Here is a 16,912-nt window from a genome sequence, read left to right on the forward strand (position 1 = left end):
GCACCTCCAGGACAGCATGTCTCCCCCTATGCACCTCCAGGACAGCATATCTCCCCCTATGCACCTCCAGGACAGCATGTCTCCCCCTATGCACCTACAGGACAGCATGTCTCCCCCTGTGCACCTCCAGGACAGCATATCTCCCCCCATGCACCTCCAGAACAGCATGTCTCCCCCTATGCACCTCCAGGACAGCATGTCTCCCCCTATGCACCTCCAGGACAGCATGTCTCCCCCTGTGCACCTCCAGGACAGCATGTCTCCCCCTATGCACCTCCAGGACAGCATGTCTCCCCCTATGCACCTCCAGGACAGCATGTCTCCCCCTATGCACCTCCAGGACAGCATGTCTCCCCCTATGCACCTCCAGGACAGCATGTCTCCCCCTGTGCACCTCCAGGATAATACCTCTCCCCCTCAGGGGAATGATTCATGATTGTGATTTTTTACGTGAATTACGTGGGGGAAACGTGAAACGTCATTTATGTGGAACGTGAATTACTGTACACCTCCAAGACAGGTAACATTCTGAAAGGCTCATGTATGTGTGTGTGTATCTATGTGTGTGTGTGTGTTTCTTTGTGTGTGTGTATGTGTGTGTGTGTGTGTGTATCTTTGCGTGTGTGAAATGATGCCTACCAGCTCTCATCTATCTTGCTGCCATGCTGTCTCTCAAACATGCAATCTGTTCAACTGAACTCTTATTATCCTGCAGCAGCAGACTAAGAACAAAGCTGTATGTTCTCCCTCATGTGGCTGCAGCTGAGTTAAACTCACCCTGGGTTTAAACCCCGGCTGTTTGGTGGTGTAACTGGAAAGGTTATTCCAGTGGTGCTGTGACTGCCAGCAACACGTCTACAACAACCCATGTTATCACGTTATCAGGTTAGTGCTGGTAGTTCCAGACATCTTATCCTAATCTGGGCCTGTCCTTGGTTGTAAGTGTCAAGATGGTGCCGCTGAGGCACTAGTGTGGTGCTAGCATGGTGTATTTTCTTGTGAACTGCCCCTCAACCAACCTAAACCCTCAAGGAAGACAAGGTAAATCTCCCCGAAAAACTCCCAACAGGAGAAAAAATTGAAGAAACCTTGGGAGGAGCAATTCAGAGAGGGATCCCCTCCTCCAGAGACGGTTGGTGGGAGAGAGGAGCAGAACACAGGGTAAACATTGTCATACAATGTCAATGGGTCTTGAAAAACCAAAATCCATTGTTGAACTTTATAGATGTAGGACAGGACCGAGAGACTCGCTGTTGGCCGTCATGGAGACTGGTTTCCGGTTGACGACCAGGTCCAGCGTTGGCAGACTGACGACCAGGCAGGTGCTGACAGCTCAAACCCCCCACAAGGGATATGTGTGGAAGGGGGACAGAGAGGGGAGAGCGGGATTAGAGAATGCCAGGAGCAACTAACAGATACAGTCATAATAGAATGAGATCCCCACCGGTCAAGTGTGGACTAGTGCAGCAATTTAACAGAGCCAAAAGGGGTATTTGAGGGGTAGTAGTAGTGAGGTGCTACTGTAACTGTACTGTACTTTAAGTAGAATTGGTTTAATTCACTCAGTGTAAATACCACCCACCTGCGCCATCGAAAGCTACCAGGATGAAGTGGTGTTAGTGAGAGGTGGATTTTGTGTGTGAATCAGGAGTTTGAACCCCGGTATGGGTAAGAGATGTAGGAAATGTGTATTGAGAGTGATGTGACAACACCTGTGACACAAGTATGTTCTTATTGTTGTGCCAGCTTGGTGCTAGTGTAGTACCAGCATGGTGTTTGCGCGTGGCTAATTAGCCAGCAGTGTTTGGTTTTACAGAAAGTAATGGCTCCCAGGTGCTCAAGCTCGACAGAGTCCAGACCCAGGAACAATCCTCGTAGTCTGCACAGGGTCAAGGAAGTCACACTCACTTTAGAGGTTAATTATTGAAGATTTACGACAGGCTGACCTTGTAAGGTCTAATTTACCACAGACTGTTCATGCCCTTTGTGTCTCTGTTAAAGACACAGTTTTGAACTCTAGAAAGTGTCAATTCAGAAGGTCCCAAAGGCCAGGAGCCTGGCAGAAGGCTGACGTGAAGGCCTCACAGATCGGGGCTGTGGAATGGCGCTGCTACGGCTCACCTCTGACCCCTCTACCCTACACATGCTATCTTGGCCCAAGTCTAACTTGAATCATCAAATCATGATAGCATTGATGAGTAGGAAGCTAAAGTCTGATGAAGCTAAGGCAGATGCCGGGGACTAATTAAGTGATCTTTATTAGCCACACATGCCTGCATATTTTCACATGTCTGCGTGGATGGAAGCCACATGGTCGCTGGATGATTCTTCCCTTCCATTAAAGATGATGTGAGGATCAAATGTGTCACTGTTTACTTTTGATCCTGGAGATTTTGTTTTTATTTCAGGATGAGGCAACAATAAAGAAAGTTCTTTCTTCTCGGTTTCACATCTTTTCTCTGTACCTCTCCTCTCCTCCAGGATTCCTGTAATAACAGAGGGCTTTTCAGTGGAGCTACACCAGTCAAACAACACTATCTGCTTTGTCTGTTGCAAGTTTGTCTAAACAGCACTGTGCTATTGAAATGTTTTACAAAAACATGTTGAGTTGTTAGTTTACCAGGCAAGGGGGAGGAAAGGACAGGAGAGGATTGGTTCTTTTCTAATGAGATATTATTACAAATGTGGTTCTCTTCATCGGGTGATGGATGAAGCCAGTTCAAAACGCAAAGAGAACAGAATATTTTCACTGCTTCATCTCTATTCTCTCTTCATCCTCTCCTCTCCTTTCCTTTAGTCTATTTTCCTCCTCTCCTACCCCGGACAGGTCCTTCTCTCCATATCTTCAGCTAGTGGAGCCTGTTATGATGTAACTTTGCTGAAGACAGGAGTAGTTGTCTTGTTATAATCATTGTTTGTGTCACTGACAATGACCTCAGTTGTCTTCTGTTGGTGGCATCACTTTAGGTCTCAACACCTGTCTGCTGTGTCTAGCTCCAGACTCTGCTCTGTCTGTATCATTAGTTGCTCTGTCTTTAGAGCCCGTTGGTCTGCCTCTAGATCCAAACTGCCATGTCTCAGTCTGACTAAGGAATCCCCCGAGTCTCATAGCAGCACTTAGCTGCCCCTCCCTGTTAGGCTAATGGCTTGTTGGATATTAAGCTGCTGCCTGGGTCTGATGGATGGGCAGCTGACTGTGGCGGAGGCAGAGGGACGGGTGGGGTCTGCAAATCTTTATTGATTACTTCCATTACCTCAACAGCAATCAATAATCAGAATTTACAGCTGGCATAAAATAGGATTGGTGTTTCATTTTGGTCGCATCTAATCGATCGCACAGGGTTAATGATTTTTAGGTATACAGATTAAACAGTCTGCATTTCTGTTTGGTGATGAATGGTGTGTGTTCACGGTCTCTCAGGGGGGGTTGGGGCTTGTGGACAACTCTCTCATGAGCTCATGCTGGTGTTTGTAGAGCCTTCAGGCGGCCCTCCCTGGCCCCCCATGTGTTATGTCTCCACCATGTCATGTTGAACACACTTGTATGTTAGCATGTCTGTGTGGCTGTGCTTAGACCGGATTAGCCGCTAGCCAACAGGCTTGTGCGTAGAGGTGTAACCCCGCCTGCCCTCTAGGGCCCAGATGTGACATCACTGCAGAGTTTGGTTTCAGTCACGTACCGACCTGTATGAGCTCACAACATTTCTGCACCACTGGGATCACTGCAAAGGAATGTGCGTTTGGTTTTCAAGGCGTTTATCAGTTTCATATGATGGTCATGGTGCCGTGGTCCTCACACGTGACTCTTGAGGTGTCGATCACCAGTCTGTCCAGCAGAAAAACATGCCCCCCGCCCCAAGAGAGCGGGATTTATCGAGGAGCATTGCCTGGTTGCTGTTATGCCATCATCGGGCTGGAATGACGACGTGAGACAGCTGAAAGTTATCTGGAGAGACAGAGAAGGTTCCGCTCCATGCAGGCTTGACCCACAGCAGGGAATGCTGGGATTAACAGGCCGTGAAAATGTTGGAAGAAGATGTCTGAGAGGAAAGAGAGAATGAGAGGTGGAGAAAGAGAAAGAGGGAGAGAGATGGTTGGTTGAGGTAGTGAGGAGAGAGAAAGATAGACACAGAGACTGAGTGGTATTAACACCTTTATATACCTTGTAAAATACCAGAATTCTCTCACCTATCAATCTCAGTATCCAGCAGATTTCATCATCCATTCTGAATGTGAACTGGGTCTGTACCTGCACCTGCACCTGCACCTGTACTGAATAATCTGCTGCCCTTCTACTTCATCATGTTGGAGCTGGAGTCAGGCTGGCAGTGGTATATGAAGATAGTGGTGAATGGATCAAAGGCCAGACTCAAACCTTTAGCCTTTCCTAGTCCACCCTGTCAGTCAGCCAGCCTGTGGTCTCTCCTGTTCAGACCTCCCTGTTGGGCCAGGCTTCGGGGGATTACATCATCCAGGGATTTATTGCTTGTGCTGAAATGCGGATTGATGTTTTATTATTCTGATATTCTGCTGTTTTGGATCTTCTGATGTTGGCGTCTGTTTAACTAACACAGTGTGTGGCAGCTGAGCCTGGGTTCTACTGCTCTTGAGATTCTGACAGTTGATGTTATGATGTCCTTAAAATGTGATGTTCAAAAGTTCTAAAATTCAAGATGTGGTGCATTATAGTTCTGATGTTCTGGAGTTTTTCAGTGTTGATGTCCTAACAGGACCGTAACCATGGACTCAGGCTGTCAGGCTGTACCTTGGCGGCTGTCTTCCTGTCCCCCAAATCTGCAGTATCACCTCCAACCCTGCAATTGAACAGGGTTGGTGGGTGTGTGAAGTGGGATAATGGTAAGAGTGCACATTTAAACTCATCTTCGTGATAACTTTCCCTAGCAACAAGTTGGAACAAACTCGTTTCATTACAGAGATCAAAAGTAGAGCTATCATCAGAAGGGATCATACCTCATCAAGTCTGTTTGTCATGTGTTACTACATCTGACTCTGTGAACCACTCCTCTGCCATGACCTAAGATCTCGAAACTACTATACGACTTACTGGGTAAGCTTGACTGACTTAGACAGTCTTGTTGCATAGAAACAAAGTAAGGTTTGAACCCCGGTCAGCCATTCACAACAGCAACATGCTGTGGTGTGACTGAGTGACCACAGACACAGGGCTGGACAGTAGGGAGTCCCTGCCCAGTTGGACAGAACCAAGCAGCAGTTAATTAGGCTGCCTCTGATGTGACGTCTGAGACAGAAGAGCCACAGTCCTCCAATCCTTTCCTGGACATTCATGATGACAACCTTCCACCTAGTCACCTCTCTGAACAACCACCCTCTGGAACACCGCCCCTCCGCTCTCTCCCTATTGGTCTCTCTTTCATACTGCCCTGGAGGAGTTACTCCAATGTGATAGGGTTTACCAGGCAGAGCCCAGTGTTATTAAACACACCCTGGCTCTCTGTGAGTTTACCCCAAGAGAGTAACACAGAGAAACTTTCTCCAATTCCCTTTTTTTCTCCCCTCTCTCTCTCTCTCTCTCTCTCTCTCTCTCTCTCTCTCTCTCTCTCTCTCTCTCTCTCTCTCTCTCTCTCTCTCTCTCTCTCTCTCTCTCTCTCTCTCTCTCTCTCTCTCTCTTTCTCTCTCCCTCTTGCTCCTCTCTGTTTGTCTGCAGTATGATTGAGAACAGGATGTGTGTGTGTTTATGTGTGTACGTGTTCTAAGGTGTGTGTTGTGTATCTAAGTGAAGAAATGCCATGGCAGGGCACCAAGGAGGATAGGTTAAAGCTGCCTCGCATCCGTCTATCCCCAGTGGACTCCTGCCATCCATCCGTTCCATCCCTTGCTCCCACCCCCTTAAGATAACAACAGGCGCCTTTGTTGTGTGAGGGTGAGCAGGCGTTCAAATTGTGCAGCGCCTCGCATGCGAGTGGAGCTTCCATTGTTCATGTTTTCAGCTGGCTGGCTGCATTTGAGGCTGTGATCATCATGACCCCATGACCATGACTCTCTCTACAAATCAGGACCTAGTTTTTCTCTGTAGACCTAAAGCCAGGCCAGGACCCAGACCAGAACCCTGAATATCTGTAGACCATGACACAGACCAGGACGCTAACTCTCTGGAAACTAAGACCCAGACCAGGACCCAAACCAAGACTTAGACCCAGATCTAGACCAGGACCCAGGCAGACTGTTTACCACTACATTTAATTTTAGCTGCATGAAAAAACACACAGTTGCAATTCTGAAGGATGTTTTCTTCATGCTTGCCTTTGTGGAGCAGAACAGGTGCTATATGGGGGTGTGAGACAGACTTCTGACAGCTCCCTGCTTCTCAGTGGATAAACTCCACTCTGCTCACAGCACAACGCATTTCTGAGTTCCCTATAAGCCTCTGTCCTGATGGTAACCTGGCAGAAGTCCTCAATGTCCCGAGTGGCAACTCTTTCCAGATCTCTGAGTAGAACAGCCTGCATGTGAACTTCACCCCAGATCTGTGCAGGAGCACTCCAGAGGAGACGTCATCACAACTCTCTTCTCCTCCCCTCATCTTTGCATTCCAGTGATTTACAGAGACAGAGGATGACACAACCAGGCGACATCCAGAGAGACAGTCCTCCTCCCCTCTCCCTGACCTCAGGCAGGATGGGGCTTGGTGACCCAGACGCCAGCAGAGGTTGTTTATGGGTTATTTGATCTCCTACCACATCCCTATCCCGCAATGAGGACATAAACTGTTCAATAAATAATACAGTAGACCCCTCTGCCCTGGTAGCACTGCATAGTACTGTGAACCTATATGAACCCTCACTATGATCCTGTATAAACCACATTTTATACATGAATGTGCACCCTGAACAGTGGTTGTAGCGCCTACCCATATTATAAACGTACTGTGTATGAACCAATACTGAAAACCTTTATAAACCCCAAAAGACCCAAACAAAGTGCAGTGCAAGTTTACTGAGGAGTGTACTCATATGGACTCAAATTCTATTTTTTGGATGAGCTTTAAACAAAATGGACTCCAAAACACAACAGAACTGTATAGATGCATAGAGACCTCTATATACAAGAGGCCCACCCTGGTCCCAGTGCGCTCAGCTCTGACACGCTGGTCAGAGTGATCTGTGTCGCCTGGCCAGTGGAGGCTGTTGGGAGAGGGGAGGGCGCTGGGTACTGTTGAGCCACAATGGCTCTCCAGAGCAGCTCGTTGAACCCTTCGAGGCAGTAAGCCACGTGAGAGGAGGGTGAATAGGGCTGACTGGGAGACGAGAGGGGGCAGATGGAGGGATCTTTTCTCCCCCTGACAGGGTGTCTGTCTCGGCCCTGCTCCGTGGTGTGAAGCAGTTAATGTGATTTCCGCCTGGGGTTTATCCCTTATACATCTCTGTGTTTGCTCAATACAGCCTCCATATTGAGGGTGCTATAGGAGGAGAGCACATGTTGATGAAGGTCCAGGAAACCAAAGACCTGCTGGATATGGAACAAAGTAAAGTTCCTATAAAACTGGTAGCAGCATCTTTCCTAGGGGAAAGCCCTGTTCCGAGCCAGCATGCCCTCGGAACACAGGACGTTATTGTCAATAAAACATGAAGCAAACAGTTACGTTTTACCCAGTTTACCTGTGTTTCTCTGTACCTCCAGATTTAACAGTTTTTTCTCATGGAAATTGTTAGCTGGCCACCTGGCTGCCAATGTTGACATTTACAAACGTGGGATATACTTGATAATCAGTACCATTCACACACTGATTTTCCTACTATAATTCCACAAATTCACACGCTATTAAGTTTATACAGTTTCAGAGAGCTGGAGTGTTTGGTTTGAAGGATGGAAAATTGAGAGCATGGCTTCAAAGCTGGACACCAGAAGTGAGACTTGGGCGTGGCCGGAGCTGTCAGTGAGGCCAGGGAAGAGGTTGACACTAAATGACTGTTACAGCCTAACCTCACCAGGCTCGGAATCAGCAACCAGCCTGATCCTGAATGAGTGTGTGCGATCAACCATCCTGGGCTGGGGTTGGGACTGGAGCTGGGGCTGTGACTGGAGCTGTGGCTGGGACTGGGACTGTGGCTGTGGCTGTGGCTGGGGCTGTGGCTGTGACTGGGGCTGGGGCTGGGGCTGTGGCTGGGGCTGGGGCTGGGGCTGTGGCTGGGGCTGGGGCTGTGGCTGGGGCTGGGGCTGGGGCTGGGGCTGGGGCTGTGGCTGGGACTGGGACTGTGGCTGTGGCTGTGGCTGGGGCTGTGGCTGTGACTGGGGCTGGGGCTGGGGCTGTGGCTGGGGCTGGGGCTGGGGCTGTGGCTGTGACTGGGGCTGGGGCTGGGGCTGTGGCTGGGGCTGGGGCTGGGGCTGTGGCTGGGGCTGGGGCTGTGGCTGTGGCTGGAGATTGGCTGGCTACTCATTTCCTCATAACGAAATTAAAGAATACAATTCTTTGTAATGTAAAGTTTTACTGTAAACAAAAGAACACACGGCTTGTTGATGTATTCGTACACAGCTCCAGAGATGTATACACAGTATACCCTCACAGAGGATCAATGGTACAGAAACACAAGGAAAACAGATGCGAAAGGAGGAGTTGAGATAAAGAGGAGAGGAGGAACACACCACTGCTCCATGTGATGTCTGATAAGACCGGAGTCGAAAGCAAAGCAATCTGCTTCTTGTTGAGACATTGAAGTGACTGTCTGGACTGGAGAGAACAGTGGAGAAACCAGTAGAGAAATGAACAGAGAGAAACATCCCCACTGATGATGTCAGAGCGATGAGTCTGTGAAGGAGGGAACCCGACTCATCAGGTAGTATCACTGCAACATCAACAGAAGAACATGAAGGCAACAGCATGATGCCAGGTTAGAACTACCCCTCACTCCTGTCTACATCAGTAAGGCCATATATACAGAACAACTGTCATGTCTTTCAGCTCACCTATGACTGGTATATACACTTGTGAGGTCTTTAGACTCACTTGACATGGTTCTATACTGTACAGTATACAGAGGTGGAGGTATGTTTGTCCCTCAGTCTGGGTACTGGATGGCTCAGCTGGGAGGATCCTGGAACGTCTCAGGACAGTGAGAGACCCAGGATGTGGGGGAAGGAGGAGAGAGGCAGATGAGGGAACCCTGGGACAGTGTTCTAACAGTTCTTCTCCGGAATATACTGTAGCAGTTCTGAAGCTTCTCTGATCACCAGGCTCGTGTCTTTGGCAGGAAACGTGCCGACAAAGCATGGCTTCCATTAAGACACATGTACTCTAGCAATGGCATATACAACTGATACATGAACCAAAATAGATACATTGTTCGTAGAGCAGTACTAATAAACCAACTTTAATGTTTCATGTTCTTATAAACATGGGGTAAAGCAAACCCCCAGATAAAGAATGCAAGCTGTTTTGCATTTCACTTTAATGTATGCAATCCAGTGATTGATTGATTTAGCTAGTTGTGTAAGAACTTGGCCCAAACTTTGACCAGCATGTCTTTGTAATTCCATGTGTGTGGGTATGTGTTTGTGTGTGCACATGCAAGTTTGTGTGTGTGTTGTCCTGCTAGAGGTAGGTGGACCATAAAAGTAAAAAAGATATCATCTAACACTTTGTCCCTCTTTTCCATACCCTTTATGGAGTTCAAACACACTCATTCCATTCTCCCTGCAGTCTCATGCACTCAGCAGTATCCAATCACATAGCTGGAGGGTTCCAGGTCCAGTAGCACACTCATGACCTTAATGTCCCATGTCCTACAGCAGACATATTGCATCCCTAGCTTACTGTCTCAGGACGAGAACATGTCCACCTCTCCATGTCTGTGAGGCTCCTAACTCTCCTAACAACCTCACCCTCCAGGACAGGGCCCTAGGGACAAGGATAAGGCCCCAGGTTCTCAGGATCCAGAGGAGGCTTCATGGTCCAAGGGCCAGGGCAGAACCAGGGTTCATGACAGGATACCCTGGCTGGAGCAGGGCCCCAGGTTACACAGGTCCAGCTCCTGAGGCTTCCTCTGTCCGGAGCAGTGCTCCCTGGGTGAGTTCATCCTCGTCTGTGTCACACAGCGTAGCTGGCGTCGCTTGAAGCCCCGGCCACAGCTCTTGGAGCAAAGTGACCAAGGTCCCACCTCCCACAGGGGGCAAGGGCCTCCACAGACCCTGCTGCCTGGGGGTCTGAAGAGGGGGTCACAGTCCGGGGCAGGCCCCCCTGCAGGGCCCTGGCACTGCACCGCCCTGTGCTGCACACCACTGCCACAGCTCACTGAGCAGTCCTCCCACCCCCCCGCCTCCCAAAACCCAACCACCCTCCTCTCCACCCCTCCCTCCTTCTCTCTCTTCCTCCCACTCTCCTTCTCCCTCTCCCTCCCACCCTCCTTCTCCCTCTCTTTCCCACCCTCCTTCTCTCTCTCTTTCCCACTCTCCTTCTCTCCCTCCTTCCCTCCCTCCTTCTCTCTCTCCTTCCCTCCCTCCTCTCTCTCCTTCCCTCCCTCCTCTCTCTCCTTCCCAGCCTCCTTCTCTCTCTCCTTCCCACCCTCTTTCTCTCTCTCCCTCCCCCTCTCCTTCTCTCTCTCCCTCCCTCTCCCTTTCCCCTCCACCTGGTTGCTGTCCAAGAGAACACTGTTGCGGCTCCTCTCCTCCTCCCCCCTCCGCTCCTCCTTGCTCCTCCCCTCCCCCGGCCGGTAGAAGGAGTAGCGTATGCGAGGAGGAGTCATCCTGCCCACGGACAGCACCTCCAGGGTGAGTGCTTCCTGCAGCGGCCGCGTGCCGCGCAGCGTCTCCACGGAGGTGGAGGTGCCGCTGTACCTCAGCAGGCCGCCGGGCACCAGCACGTCTCTCTCCGCCGCCGACACCACGTAGTTCCCATTCAGGAGGTAGCGCCCCCGCGCGTCACGCAAAGCCAGGTAGTTGTCGTCGTTGACCAATCCCCGGTAGCCGCGCTGGCGGACGTCAATGTTGGTGGCGCCCACGGGCAGCTTAGCCACAAAGTTGTAGCCGTGTCTGGAGAGAGGACGGGCGAGGAGTTAGGGACCTTATTGGAAGGTACAAGTAACTACAGTGACAGTTCTGCTTTGTAATGGTTTACTTGATTATTACAAGTCTAAAAACGTAATGGTTTGTGAAAAGACTGGTGTGTGCGGTGGACCAGGCAGGTGTGACAGCTGTGTGCTGCACCGAGCGTCCGTCGAGTTAGGGTTATGGTGGTCATCTGAACTTTTCACTCACAATATCTTACCACATAAATGTTTTTTATACTTGTATTTTTTTTTTCCATGAATTTCCAGACATCAGAAAAGAGCACCTACGGGATGAGAATCGTGGTGTTGTACGTTTGTAGGCAGAGTTGCCAGAGCACCTACGTGGGCTTAGAGAACATGCCGGAGAACCTCCTGCAGCTCTGGTTGTCTCCCCCGCAGACGCCACACTTGTCAAACTTCTTCGAGGAGCTCAGCTTGCCGTCGCAGCCAGCCTTGATACACCTCCCCTGGACGCACAGGGCAGCTGTGTCTGGGGAGCAGGGGGTCCCATCCACCACCTGGGGAGAGCAGAGACACAGGAGACACAGGAGACAAACAGAGAGAAAGATTGAGAGAGACACAGAGACAAACAGAGAGAGATAAAGAGAGAGATAAGAGGGAGGGTAAGAGGGAGGAAGAGAGGGAGGAGGGGACAGGACAGATAAGCTGCTGTAAGTAAACCTGAATGCTCTGAGCTTTTCCATCTCAGGGCAGAAGCTAGGAGGTAGAACCAGGATCAGGGGCCTGGCTGGTATTGATGCAACACACTGTCTCAGTACTGACACAGTAAACAGAGCTGACAGCTTACAGCTGTTAGTAACACTGCCCCGCTCTGCTTTCTGCTCTCCTCACTCCTCTCTTTCTTCTGGCCTCCTGACTCTCAGCTATGCTCTCTTTCCACCTCCATTTCTCTCAGATAGAAAGTCTAAAGTAATAAAAAGAGCTTTTCTCTCTTTAAATAATTCATAGGAATCAGCACGGTCTGGTTCGGTAAGCCCCTAGAACCAGAGAAGAGCAGATGCAGTCTGGTTCTACTCGGTTCTAGCCAGGTAGTACCTTAGGAGCCAGGACGTAGAAGTATCCAGTGCCGTTGGCCCGGCAGATGAGCTTGCACTTGTCCTTGGGTGAGACGCCCGAGTACTTGGGCACCCAGACCACGGAGGAGCTCAGCCGGTTGCTGTTCAGGCTGAAACCGTTGAACGCCTCGCACTGCTCCTCCCGGAATGTCTTCCCTGTGGGGGGTGTGGGGGGAGAGCACATGCTGTCTGAACATGCCGGGCGGACCACTGATCTGTGCGTGACACAGGTGTGTGTGTGGGGTCCTCCAGGGGTCCGTACCTTTGCGTGATGCACAGGGCTCCAGGTTGCAGGAGCGGTACCGAACCCGTAGACCCTGACAGAACTTCCCCCCGTGTTCTGGTGCTGGGTTGTCACACTCCCTCCTGGCCAGCTGGGCCCCTCCACCACAGGTCCTAGAACACGGGCCGAAGCCACCCCACTTCCCCCAGCGCCCATCCACCTGCCATGGGAACACATACACACATACACGCAAACACACATGAATGCACACACAAACACACACATTTCTAGAACTTTGCCCAAAATGTTTGTAAAGTGTCTCATATGTAATCTCCTATGCATGTCATATGGAGCACTCTGAGTCTAATCCCTGAGGCAGGACCTCCCTCCAGCTCACCCTGGGTTGGCTTGTGTTGTTCCTGTGGGTGCAGCTCCCCCGGTAGCAGACCCTGTCCCCCCCACAGCCTGTCCCGTCAGCCCAGGGGAAGTGTCTGGTCTGGCAGACCAGCTGGCCCCGCGCCTTCCCTGTGCACCACAGCTTGGAGCACGGCTGCATGTAGGGGCAGGGCTTGGAGGCCACGCCGAAGGCTAACTCACACTGCCGGGGCAGGCTGTAGATGCTGCCTGGCAGGCTGTCTGGCAGAGAGAGGTGCCTTGCAGGCTGATCCAGCAGACAGTCACCTGGTATCATTAACCACACATGTTAACACACTGGCTGCTGCTCAGCTTGGTCTAGCAGAGACATATAGTACTGTACAGCACTATGCTGATATACTATAGAACGGTGGACTACTTTATGGAAATACATTCAAAAAAATCAATCAATCAGAAATGTTTTATCTTTACATTTGTTAATAGTATTTAGACTAATCTTGGCATCTCTAGGATGTGGGACTGTGGGAACTAGAAGAGACAAACACAGGAAACAGTGACACTGGGACAGGAAGTGACTGACCATGTCCGCGGTCCAGGAAGTCGGTGATGATGGCGGCGCTGCATGACGACCAGGGCTGGTGGCGGCTGATCTGGACCAGCGTCGGCGACATCATGTGATTGTCCCTCTGCCTTCCGAACACATCCTCACATGCACGCACGTTGTCATGCGGCATGTTGAACACGTGCCCTGATTGGATAGGTATGCGTATTACAGTGGCATGATAATACCAAATGTTCGGTTACATAACTAGCACATACGTAAAATATCACTATACGTCTGGGAGCAACCACACACACACACACACAAGGGAGGCAGTGTAATGGTTTCCCATGATGCGCTACACACACAGTCCTGTACAAACACTGGATGACATCGCCAGAGCAAAGTGAGTGTAGGAGGGCTAGCTTTGAAGGGAGATGGGCGTGATGACATCATGTATGTGGGCACCGTAAAAACCGAAGCCCCCTCGGGCCCGCTCTCATCTGGAAGCATTTCCACATCTGGACTGGAACTCCTCCTTTACTGCAGCCCCTGGGCCCGCCGCACATTCAGCTCTGCTCATCCCTGCCTCTGCTCAACTCAACCGCCCCCCAGCTTGCCAGCCCTTAGTGAGGGAGGCCAGGCCTGACTAGAAAACCTCTCAGTGTCAGCCGGACCGTGGCGTGAGTGACAGCCAGTTAATCACACGAGACAGTGAGGAAAGAGTGCAACCACCTTCTCTCTTCTCTTCTCTCTCTCAACTCCCTCTTTCTCCCCCCTCCCTCCCTCTCTCCCTCACCCCCCCCTTCCCCGCCCCTCCTCCCTCTCTCCATCTCCTGACCACATGTAAGAGATCAGTATAATCTGAGGGTGCACATGCATGAGGTGTCAGAGAAGCCTGGGGCGTCCACACATGGACTCACTACACAGAGAGCACGGCTTCTACACGCACTGTCATGAAAGCTAAACATCCCTGCTCCTTTTTGCTCGAGTGGATAGGCCACAGTGTACAGTTACAGGATCACAGTACAGAGCATGCAGAGGGTTATCAACACAGGAGCAGCTGCCCGCTGCCCTGAGGTCTATGTTAAACAAACCTCTACTTTGAGATCGCACACTGTTATCTTCTGTAGAAAGGAGAAGGTCAAATTGATTTGTGTCACAAGGCGGGCCGGGTGAACAGTTCGCTGCTCAACTGAAACGCCTGCACACTGTAGGGACTTCCACCATGTGTCGCCATCCCTCTGCTTCGAGGTGTTCAGCCAATGAACAAGAGTGGTCTTAGAAAGCGACCAAAGACAGCGGGTGTTACTGACCTAGCTCGTGGGCCGTGGTGAAGGCGGAGGGCAGGCCGTCGTCCTCGATGACGGAGCAGCTTCTCCGGGGGTCACACATGGTGCCCACGTCCGCCATGCCCAGCGTGTCACAGGTAGACGCCCCACACAGGTCCTGAAGGTACACAACGGTGTTATTATCCAGGACAGGGTCAGATGGGAACTGACTAGAACTTGATTTAATTGTAAAACACATGATAAAACACACACACACACTATATTCCTCTCCCTCTTCTATATGAGAAACACATATTTCCTCTCTGATCCCACTTCCTCTCTCTATCTCTGTCTCTTTCTCTCTAACGCTGACACACGCACACAAACACACACACACACACACACACACTGTCACTCCCTGTGCCAATCTCTGTGAATATCTGCAATTCTGGGCCTGTGCTGCTGCAGTCATAAAGCATCCTGCCAGGGATTATATCATAAGGGTATGTGTCTGCTGCAGGGTTGCTGAGGCAGTGAACCCTAGTTCTCCCCCTGACCTCTGACCCTCTGCACTCTCTCACACTGCTTCATTACTGCTTCATCACAGGCAGTGTTGTTACAGGCTGTTTTTTTTCAGGCTGCTTTCTACTTCCTCACTGCTTCATTACAGACATCTGACAGGCGAGGCTTTAGTAAAGGGGTGGAGAGGTGGAGAGGAGACCAGGGAACAGAAGAGGAGGGGAAGGGCAAGACAAAACACTCACAGCTGGATACTTGCAGGCAGGTTTACATCATCACACAGAAATGGATACTTCCCATTCTTTCCCTGAGGTGTACCAGTGAGGGGAAACGTGACTCACCCCTGGTCCACTGTTAAGACTGTACTCTAACACTTTCACATCAATTATTGTACAGACTAACACATTACACAGACACACAATAACACAGTGACACAGCCACACAAACATGGCTGAGATCGTCACACTCTCCTCTAACAGCTGCAAAACAAACTCTCCTGGAGTGAGTGCCATTGTTGATACTGAGGCTTTTCCAGAACACATGTGAACGAGATCCAGAACAGCACCTTCATACCTGCTTGGTGAAAAGGATGGCCGTGTCCCAGTACTCCGGATGGGCGTCACTGTGCTTGTTTATCTTCTTCTGCCAGGAGCAGAAGTTCCTGAGCGTGAGAGCTGCGTTGCTGGAGACCTTCGGACCCTTGTCCGCCTCGCTAATGACCATGAAACCCACCACCACCAGGTTGATGGAGTTGAGGATGCTGGGGTGACGGTAAAGCTGCGCCGCCACCGACAACAGCGTTAGCAGGTATTGCTTCAAGTCGTCACCGTGGAACTTGGCCATGGACTCATCCGCCACCACAAGAACCTCCACAAACCTGGGGACCGAGGCAAACCTCCGTGGCCGGCTCAGGATCAACGGCGCGTTATCTGACAGTCCGCCACCCTCCGGGCCTCCCCTGTGCCTGTATTTCTCCAAAGACCCAGAGATGTTAAATTCTGATCCGGGTCCCACCATACACTTTCTGCTGGGACTGTTACCTGATTCAGAGCGTCCCCGCCGGCGAATGACGTGAGTTCGCTCAAAACTGGTTGAATGTTCCGAAAAAGTATCGCTCTCATTCACACTAATGAAATACTCCATGCCCCGGTAGGAGAACGCGCCCTGGAGACCTTTGCAAAGACTGAGGGCAACGTAGGAATCCCGGTCTGCGTTAACGTCACCGGAGTAGAAGCAGCTTCTCAACTCAGAGGAGTTAGGAGCTGAGGAGCCGCTTTCCGGGGCGATGCCTGGCCCCAAGAAATGTGAATCCTGTCTGAGGCTGAGGATAAACTCTTGCTGGAAAGCGCTAACTCTGAATACCACTTCCTTGTCACTTATCTTCTCCTCTCCACGACCGGAATGCTTTCCAGGTAGTTGATCCATTCGAACGGGTACACAAATATCGACTTCCATACTAGAGGTAAATTCAGCAAATAACAGGACATCCATAAACAAAAACAACGATCGCATAACTACAGACATCTTTGCTGTATGCGCGGGGAGCCTCATTCAAGTTTTTGATCTTCGTGCGTCTGTTTGCGATGATGAACTCAAAACCATGACCTATAACAGGCACAGAACTGCTCTCGTGCGAATTCTGAGCGCAGATGCATGTGGGATGCGACCTTCTACCATCATGTACCGCTCCGCCGCGCCCAGCCTCTCCTCTATGGTCTGGGCGTTTAGGACTCGTGTATAAACAGCGAGTATTGTCATCATGCGGGAAGGTGCTGGGACAGGCTCTCTCGCTCTCCCGCTCTCCCGCTCTGCGACCTCAACCACTTGCGGCTCTGCAAATATTATTGTTGCTCCTCAGCATGTGGCACGAGCTGAAACGGCTCCAC

The 16,912-nt window shown here is 50.7% G+C and overlaps 1 protein-coding gene across 1 annotated transcript; it reads right to left on the reverse strand.

Moving 5' to 3' along the window:
• Positions 1-9,839: 9,839 nt before the first annotated feature.
• On the reverse strand, positions 9,840-16,842 carry LOC124478137 (A disintegrin and metalloproteinase with thrombospondin motifs 15-like). The gene is made up of 9 exons (XM_047036304.1): positions 15,600-16,842; positions 14,553-14,685; positions 13,276-13,443; positions 12,718-13,001; positions 12,360-12,540; positions 12,078-12,253; positions 11,364-11,539; positions 10,602-11,004; positions 9,840-10,352 (listed from the first exon to the last, which is right to left on the reverse strand). Exons 1-9 carry the CDS (start codon positions 16,575-16,577, stop codon positions 9,954-9,956), a joined length of 2,898 nt encoding a protein of 965 aa, XP_046892260.1. The 5' UTR covers positions 16,578-16,842; the 3' UTR covers positions 9,840-9,953.
• Between the last annotated feature and the right edge of the window lie 70 nt (positions 16,843-16,912).

The sequence above is a fragment of the Hypomesus transpacificus genome, chromosome 15 (genome assembly GCF_021917145.1).
Source record: "Hypomesus transpacificus isolate Combined female chromosome 15, fHypTra1, whole genome shotgun sequence".
Taxonomy (NCBI): Eukaryota; Metazoa; Chordata; class Actinopteri; order Osmeriformes; family Osmeridae; genus Hypomesus; species Hypomesus transpacificus.

Excerpts from the sequence above, each read along its gene's own strand:
- LOC124478137 (XM_047036304.1), bottom strand. The coding sequence starts at position 16,577 with ATGAGGCTCCCCGCGCATACAGCAAAGATGTCTGTAGTTATGCGATCG. Across the intron at positions 13,444-14,552 it reads CACCACGGCCCACGAGCTAG|GGCACGTGTTCAACATGCCG; the intron begins GTCAGTAACACC and ends CTATCCAATCAG. Across the intron at positions 12,254-12,359 it reads GCCCTGTGCATCACGCAAAG|GGAAGACATTCCGGGAGGAG; the intron begins GTACGGACCCCT and ends CACCCCCCACAG.